General features: G+C 33.4%; 1 protein-coding gene across 1 annotated transcript in view; it reads right to left on the bottom strand.

Moving 5' to 3' along the window:
- Positions 1 to 515: 515 nt before the first annotated feature.
- Positions 516 to 9356, bottom strand: part of SPATA22 (spermatogenesis associated 22) — a 15083-nt gene continuing 6242 nt past the window's right edge. The window contains exons 5-8 of the mRNA XM_004684772.2: positions 6955 to 7297; positions 4851 to 4980; positions 3497 to 3594; positions 516 to 720 (exon numbers count right to left, since the gene is read on the bottom strand). Of these exons, the coding sequence (XP_004684829.1) occupies positions 529 to 720; positions 3497 to 3594; positions 4851 to 4980; positions 6955 to 7297 (763 nt within the window). The 3' untranslated portion in view covers positions 516 to 528. The remainder of the gene's footprint in view (positions 721 to 3496; positions 3595 to 4850; positions 4981 to 6954; positions 7298 to 9356) is intronic.

Here is a 9356-nt window from a genome sequence, read left to right as displayed (position 1 = left end):
CACCAGAGACAGGAGCAGAACAGGCAGACCAACTGAAATACACTGCTGAGGGGAGCAGCAGGCGAGGCAGGAGAGGTCTGCTGTGCCATATGAGCCAGCTCCCTAGCCTGAGATCTAACTCGTGCTGCAGTGGCCGCAGGTAGCTTCATAATGCTGTGACTAAACTCTGCATCACCAAAGAGATCCTACGTATATTCCCATTATAGTGAACATTTTTGTCTGAAATGGCTGTTGAATTTTAGCAATTGTGCAGAATTTATAAAAACAGTAAAATTCATGAGTGATTTGGTGATGGGAAACCAAAGGGGATTGCAACTGAGATGGAAAAATGCACAAAAATATGTAAAAATAAACTAATATAATAATAATTTTAAAAAGCAAAGTTATTTTTCAAAAACTTCCACTCTTAAAGGACTTAAATATTTTAATCTAACAAGTGAAACAGAAAAATGGCAGGTATAAAACCATAAAAACTGTAATTTAAACAGTAACAGAAAATGCTTTGTATTATTTAAACTTCCTTCAACACTATATTTCATTCCTTACATTAGTATAATATCTCATCTCAGCATCTACAATTTGAACAAATACATGAAATGTTTTTTGTTCAGAAATGGTTGCTGGTCTGACAGAAACACACTTGAAAATATTCTTCTTCCGGTCATAGTGTCCAACGCACCTATGAACTTGTCCTCTAATCAGTCTTGGAAGTTCACGATCCTAAAAAATATATATATAATGTTTTTATTACTTCATCTGAATTTCAATTTTTTTAATTAATATGATCGAGTAACTATGAATCACCCCAAAATTCCTCCATCTGATTTAGAGCCCCACTGCTGACAAGACCATGATAGCTAGGTATGTATGGCTACCCTGTCACAGAGGAAAGCTCTTCACTTGGGTATGGCTTCTTACATTTTAGTGAGTTGCTGCTTCTTAGAAACTGAGTAATTCCCAATGCAATGCCCTGGGAATTGTCCACTTATATTAGATGTCAGAGTTCCGCTTTCAGAAGACAGTACTCTCCAACTAAAAACTTAAATAGCTGGATAAAATATTTAGTTAAAAATCCCCTCATAGTATTAGCAAGACTGGTAGTGACATAGAGACCCCATCTGAGAGAAGACAGAAGTTCAGAATGGGGTGTCATATTTGGGGATGCTTTCCTTCTGAGGTATCTGCCAAGTATATGCAAGACTGTCTAATAAATTTAACAGAGCTTTTGACAGGCTCATAAGACTGTAAGGGAAAAAAGGAGTGTCAGGCCCCAAAGAAAAAGAGATCTTGATAACCACACCCACCCACCCCAGACTTAGTGTTGGGACCAAAAGGGTTATTATGCCTTATGGGAACTAATAAACCAAAAAAGACCAGTCACCTCCAAATCCTCTAAATCATGAAAAAAATTATTCTGCAACTGCTTTAGTTAAATGGTTATAAAAAAAAAACTAACTTTAAGGGGAAATATTGGTAATTATAAAAGGATTAAAGTGGAATTTCTGCTCCTCAAAAATTAAAACTTAAAAATTATACCCAAAGGAGTTTTTTTTAATCTGTAAATCAAATGATTCAATAGAAAAAAGAACAAGAAACCTACACAGATTTTCCATAAGACATTCAAATGGACAATAAATATTATAAGGAGCTCAGTCTCATTAGTCACAGGGAATTGCAGAGAAATGAAATAGAATTAAACATATCCACTAAAATGGCTAGAATATAAAATTCTGGACAGTACTAAATGTTGGTGTGAATACAGACACATTAAAACTCTCCATCATGATTATGTAAACTGGAAAATTCTGTGGCAACAATCACTGTATTAGAACATACATATATGCACTATAATTGAGCAATTTCACTTCTAATTACATGCCCAATAAAAATGCCTGCACATGTATAACAAAACACATTAATAGGAATTTTCAGAGTATTATTCCTAATAGCAAAAAAAAAAACTAAGGCCCCAGATATATTCATACAACAGAATATTGTACATATAAGTAAATGACCTACACCTACATGCAACAACATAGATGAATCTTATAAATATCCTGTTGACTGAAAGAACCCAGATTTAAAAGATGTACCATGTGATATATAAAGTTCAAAAGGCAAAATTACTTTTGGATAGTAAAAAATCAGAGTAGTAGTTACTTTTAGGTGGGCAACAAGAGAAGGCAAAAGGATGTCTGAGATGACAGTAATACTCTTTCTTAACCTTGGTAGTGTTTGCTCTGTGACTCACAAAGTGAAGTATGTTATATTTCAGTACTTTTTTAAATTTAACAGATTAGAGAAATAATAAACATTCAAGATATTGAGAAAATTATGAATATGACAACCATTATCCCTTTTCATCTACAGTGTCAGGTGCTGTCCATGTTTTATGACTTCATCCCCAAACAACCTATCAGATTGGAATTAGTCTACTCATTTTACAGATTAAAAAAAAAAGGAAAGAAAAAAGCTAAGTTCAGGAAGTTTTAAGTAGCTATTCAAAATCACAAAGCTAGAAAATGATGAAATAAAACTAAAATCCAATTCTGTTTTCAGAATTTAGGTCAATTTCAGAATTAAAGTATGTAAATTTTACAAGGTCTCCAGAATGCTTTATGACCGCTACCATTCTCTGTCACTCCAAAGCCTAGTTTTTTTCCCTATAAGCCTTTTCCTTCCCACAAGATCAGAATCACAACCCTTACCCTGCCCCCTAGTCACTTACTACTTCTATTTTCTCATAATTATAAACTACTTGCAGTTTCCTGAACAATCCAAGCACTGTCTTAGCACATATATTGTTCCCTCAGCTTAGAATACATTCCTCCCTAACTCTTCCCACTCTCAACGTACTTTGGCTTAATTTGTAAGTCCTTAAATGTCTAAGATAGGGTTACTTCTACAATACCTCTATCACTCCACAGTGTAACATTTCTATACCTGTCTTTCTACCTGTGGTTATAAAATCCTTAAGTTATTTATCCTTACACTTTACATTTATACTTTATATCCCCATGTAACACAGCACCTGGCACATGACAGACTTTTCAAACAACTTTGACATCAAAACTAAAACCAAATAAAATTCTGAAAGTAGGACTGAGTTGTTAATAGCATTTCTATTGCAATGGAATTATAGCCCATATTTATGTGGTCTGTTGGCATAGGCTTTCTAAAGCATGCTTTAACTAAGGTCCTCCCTAATGGCGCAGCAGGTCAAAGTGCAGCAGGTTAAAGCACAGCACTGCAAGGTGGCCGTAGCAGTTTCAGTGCAAGTTCGATCCCCACTCCAGAGGTGATCCACAGGGCACAGCAGACCTCTCCTAACCATCCCACTGCTCCCCTCAGCAGTATACTTCAGCCTGTTCTGCTCCCCATTGTCTCTGGTGAAGCATCCTACTCCCTGCACCTCTGGCCTATTCTCCAATTCTGTATGCATAAATAAATAAATCTTTAAACAAAATAAAAAAAGAAGGCTTTAACTAATACTCACTATTTCATAAAATACACAAGGCAGAGTATTTTTCCCATCTCTCAGAAGAAAACTCTTCGAATAATTTGGGCCAGGTGTAACAGCTGAATCAAGAACAGCTAAGAAACATTGAAAAGGTAGGAGAAATCATTTTTCTTTTTAATTTATAGCAAATGCAACTAAAATTTAACAGCAGTTGACAATTAAATAGTTATTCCCACATCAATTTCTCATAGTTCTTTTCCTGCTACAATAAGGAAGGTATTCTCTTTTCCTACAAGAAGGAAGATATACAAAGAAGGAAAGAAAGATGATTTATACTAAAGAAAATATTTCTGGCCCTCTCTAATTTAGAAATAGATTACCCAGTCAGTAGTGATGATATGAAGGATCATTTGCCAGTTTCTAGGAAAGAAGAACTAAAAGAACTATCTAAAAATGTGAAAACCTGGTATAAATATATATGGTACAGAGAACCTTGATAATCATCTTAATATTACAAAGGCAGACTAGAAGCTAATATAGAGGCCTTAGAGATTTAAAATGAAGTCAGCACTGTGATAGGACAGAAAAATGGCTAAATCTCAAAAAATAATACTGAATGAAAGTGCAAGCTGTATATTTTAAAACATAAAGCAGTAAAAGAACTACTTTATACTATATGTATATTTACATACAATGTGAATTAAAAGTATGGCCAGTAAAGATACCACAGTGATTTTTCTCTAGTGAATAAAAATGAGTGAGGATTTCAAATGTATCTATTACATGTGTATATGGACACTTATTATATTCTATTTTCTGTACATTTAGGATATTTCATAATTTACATGCTATTTTATTTAACTATGAAAATAAATATATTTTAAATCTCTGTTTCTTACTTGTTTATCTCCTCACTCTAAATAATCAAATTCCAAAAACATCTATAAAGGAGACTTGGATTCTCGACCAATTTGTGTTGCTAACTAGCTTCATGATTTTAGACCTTTATTTGTCACATTTCCTCACCTACTTCAAGAGTTGAGTTAGTTACCTGTAAGAATATTAGCAGGTTTAATATTATGACTCAGAAGATACTATCATAAATATCCAATTACCTTTTAAGTCACAAAATCAACAACTAAAGAACTAAAGAAAATCTTAATAAACCATAAACTCCTTTAGTAAATAATTTTCCACTAATATTTCTTCTCAGTACTAACATTTAAAAATATTGTCCATTTTTTAAATATTCATATATGTTTACATATTTTAAATCATTGTTCATTTTTGTACATTGTTTGGCTTCTCTCTAGTGTAGTTCCCATAAATAATAATAAATACTAAATAAAACTACTGAACTACTAAAGTATTTTTGAAACATTACACCTACCTAGTATTTCAAAAAGAAGTACAGCTTTCTGTGCATGTTCATGCCAGTACTTCATGCTTTCAATAACTGCAGATATAATTCTTAAAGAATTATCCTTTTCCTTAAATTTTAACTGATACGATGAGGTTTCCTTTTGAAAAAATTAAAACAAAGTATTAAAATCTTTCATTTTTCATCATATTCTTTCACTTCCTATGTAAACAGTGTAGGTTCTTTTAATAGGTGAATATATACTAAAAGAACTAAAATTTTAGTCCAGTTACTTCCATAATTAAAGGCATGATTAGCACTTTACTGGAGGAGAAATTAGTATGTACTTGAAGACAATCAAGAAGAAAATTATTTATATGGGTATCTATTCACTTCTTCAGTTATTTGTTGAATATTTTAAGAGATTCATGGGCCAACCCTATGACAAACACAGATTAATAAAATACAGTTCTTTTCCGTAATGTGCTCACCCTCTAGGAGTGGAGCCAGACACATTCATTCATTCATTCCAAAAATAATATTGGCACCTACTACATGTTAAATATAGCTACACAGGAAACAACAGTGAACAAAAGAGACAAGATACATACTCTCAATGATTTTCCACACTAATGGGGGATTCAAAAATAAGCAAATAAATATATAGTAAAATATCAGGAATTGATAAAAATCTATGTGTTAAAAAAATAGGTTGTTGAATGAGAAACAAGGAAGTAGGAAATGTAAAGGCCCTAAGTGGGCATTTTTACATATACTAAAATACTAATTTTCGGAGAAGGGTACTTCGTAGTTTAACAGTGGAAAGTACATGTCAAAGAACATTTAAGGGGACATTTTTCCCCTAACAATAATTGACTGCCCTTCTCTTCCCTTCCCTTCCTAATGCAAATGCTCCTATTGAGGACTTCTCCCATGAGTCACTGTTACTAAAATAACTCATGTGCAAGGAAATAGGACTCAGAGCCACTATAGTTCCCACTAGTCAAATTTCCAGCAAAAAAAAAAAAAAAAAAAAAAAACCAGATGGCTGCTTACATGTATATGGGCAGACAACTGGATACTTAAGACATACAAAAACTAACAGTAAGAACTGCTACATCTGTAGGCGGCAATGGGTGGGGGTGTGTGTGGAGGGGAATTAAATCACCAAGCCTGTGAAAGTCGGACTCTTAGAAGGTGTTTATCATGCCTGTGACACAACATATATGCAGGGAGGGAAAATCCTACTTCTCTCCACCTTTTAATGTCCTGCAGGGTCTCCCACCATGGGATGATACACTGTGTAGGATGATCCAGTATTCGAGAGCACAAAGAAGGGCAGAGAGTAAAGAATCTACTGGGCCAGGGTGGCAAGCAACCAGCATAAAATATATAAAAGACATTTACAAAGAACAATTAGAGCAAGGAGTAGAGAGAAAAGTAATATCAAAGTTCAGATATAGGGAAGAATATAAACCTAAGTATAGTTTATGAGAGTGTATATCATATTGAGAATTGTCAAGAATCTGAAATGGTAAGAATACTGGACAATTAGTGGAATATGGGGCTGGAAAGGTAAAACAGAACAAGATTATAGAGCAGAGATCAGCAAACTATGATGTGCAATCCAAATCTAACTTACTATCATCTGTTTTTGTAAACTTTTACTAAAACACAGCCATATCCATTTATTGCTTTCAAGCTACAATAGCTGAGTTGAACAGAATAGTTGAATAATTGCAAGAGAGAGAGAATATGGCCCACAAAATCAAAAATATTTACTATCTGGGCCTTAACACATCCCTGCTACTAAGGAAAAAGAAAAAAAAATACCTTAGAATGACATATAAAGAGCTTGGAGAACCTGCAAGTGATGGATAAGCTGTCATCATCTCAACAATTCAGAGCCCAAATGGAAATTATAAATCAACTATAAAAAGGAGTAGCAATTCATAACCTCTAAGAAAACATTTTGGAAATTAACCTTCATCAGCTCTAACATCACTGCATACTTATGCCAATCAAGTCTGTGTGCCATGAGACTGATATCAAATGTTCTTATCTCTGTAACTTTTCAAGTATTTCTCTCATTTTAAAGTAAATACAAAAAAGTAAATAATACTTCAAAGTTTACCTTGAGAGTATTTTCTTCTGGAATATCATCCAACATTTTTTTCTTTATTTGATTTTGTTGAAAACTGGGTTTAAATGCTTGCAATGTACTATTTTTATCTACATCTCTCATTGTAGAGACAGACATTTTTGATGTATGTATTTGTCCGAGTACTTCAGTTTCTCTTCGGTAAGGTAAGTCAGGAGGTTCAGATAGTCTTAATTGCTTCTGTTGCTGGGATCCCAAGCTCACTGGACAAGAATTTATTCCTTCACTTGCCATTAGATTTGTTCTTTTGTACTGAGGTCTAAATTCATTTCTATCCCAAGTTTTCAAGCTGGTATTTTTATTGCCATCTCTGACGCTATAATAGTTTAAAAGAAAAAAAAAGTTTTTGTTTCTATATACTTTTCCTTAATTAAAAGAAAACTAATGAAAATTTGCATTTATGTGATAATTTATGGTTTATAAACAACTTAGTAAGTACTAACTTGCTAACACGTACATTACTAACACATACTAACACATAACACTAACATATTGCACATGAGAAAACTGTGTTTTTGAGGAAGTAGTTAGTATTTGCCCAGAGTCATACAGCAAATTACTGACAAGCTAAACCCAACTCTTGCCTCCAAACTCAGAGACCAGTGGCATAAAATATATTTTTTAAGATATGTATTTTCATATACTAACTGTTGTATACCAGGAGTAAGATTTTGAAGGCTGCTATTTGCTTCTTTATACATTTATTTTTTAATGTTCTAAAAGTGAAAAGTTTTTAAAAGGATGAATATATGCAAAACAGATTATTCTTTAACAAAAAAAATGGATAGCTTTACTATGCAGTTTGAAAGTCCTACATTAATTTGTTCTAGTATTTTACTAGCTACATTAACCTAAGTGAGTTGTTTTCACCTGGTCAGAACTTGACACTAATGAGACCAAAATCAAAAGCATAATTTCTGAGCAGACTAATTAAGAATTCCACTGGAAAAACCTAGTAGAAGTCACAAATCACTTTTTCTGAATAATTTTCCGAGAAAAAGCATAAGAGGAAAAATAATAAAAACCATCCCCTGTAATAGAAAAAAATTCAAAAAAGATCTATATTCCCTAGTGACCAAAACCAAGTCTAGATTGTACAGGACCTGAAGCTTGTAAAATCTGGAAAGACTTCTTAGATAAATTTAATGTAAAATTAGGTAAGAAAATGAGAAAAGAAATCAGAAATAATTACAAAGCTTTATTTTTTATAAAGACCATAAATACCACAATAGCCAGGGGAAATTATAGTAACAACAATCATTAATAGTAACTAATTATTTTAACTTTATTATTATTATTATAAGGTAAACTGCCTGATAAGCAGCTATAAAACTTTTTCCTACATTGATCACCTCTTTATATAACAGTTTTATTTCCCATAGAAAGAAAAGATACAAAACTTTGTCCTTCCTCTTGTAACTATGGAAATTACTTTTATTATTCATTGTCTTTACAAGTTTCTTCCACAACTCCTTACTGATAACAACACTTGTGCAACTTTTTCCAATATTTTGGCCCAGGGGGTCCTCCTAGCATAGAGACAAGCCCTGGGAAACTCTGATCTTGCTGGATGTGCAGCCAACCCCATTGAGTCAGGTCCTCAAATCCCAGCCTGAATATGCACCCTAAGTTGTAGTGGTCCTGAGGAGGGCAGGGATCAGTCTCTCCCTCAGTCCTGCCCCATGTCCACATGCTCAGTGAAATCCCAAAGAACAAGCTGTTGTTGGGCAAGCTGGATGTAAAGGTAAAAGTGACCCATTAGTTATGCCTACAGTCTCAACATCAGAATATAGGGGTGACTCCTAGCACTTCACAAGGCCTACACTGTGTTCTAACTGCCATTTTCTTCTCTGCCTCATGGAAGGGGACATGCCTTTGAAGGGGAACAGTGCAATGAAAGCCCTGAAATTTAGGTGTCATTAATTTCATGGTTAAATCTCTGCAAATGAAAACTTAAAGACTTGCATATATAACAGATCTATACTCAACCACTCACAGTACAGAGCAGTAGGAAAGAAAGTAACAGCTGCTTAAGTATAGTAACATATGAAGTCAGTCAAAATTTAATACATAGGTATCAGTTTCCATATTTCATTTATGTATCTACTGTAATTTATTTAGTCATTCCCTCGGATTTTCATTTAGATTGTTTCCAATTATTCATTACTGTAAAGAGTGTGCCGGTGAGTATCTTTATACAAAGATTTTTATCTGTGTGCAAAGCATTTTTTTTTGTTATTTCCCAAAATTAGAATTAGTATTTCCATTTAAATATAATTTTTAAAATTCTATTATTTTTACAATTAAAACCAAAAATATTACAGAATAAAAATTCCATTAAAAACAATTTAGGGCCCTCCCTGGTGGCGCAGCGG

This window comes from Condylura cristata, unplaced genomic scaffold (genome assembly GCF_000260355.1).
Source record: "Condylura cristata isolate star-nosed mole 26May11 unplaced genomic scaffold, ConCri1.0 scaffold00017, whole genome shotgun sequence".
Classification (NCBI taxonomy): Eukaryota; Metazoa; Chordata; class Mammalia; order Eulipotyphla; family Talpidae; genus Condylura; species Condylura cristata.
The sequence above is the reverse complement of the archived record's forward strand: the minus strand, read 5'-3'. Positions and strand labels throughout refer to the sequence as shown.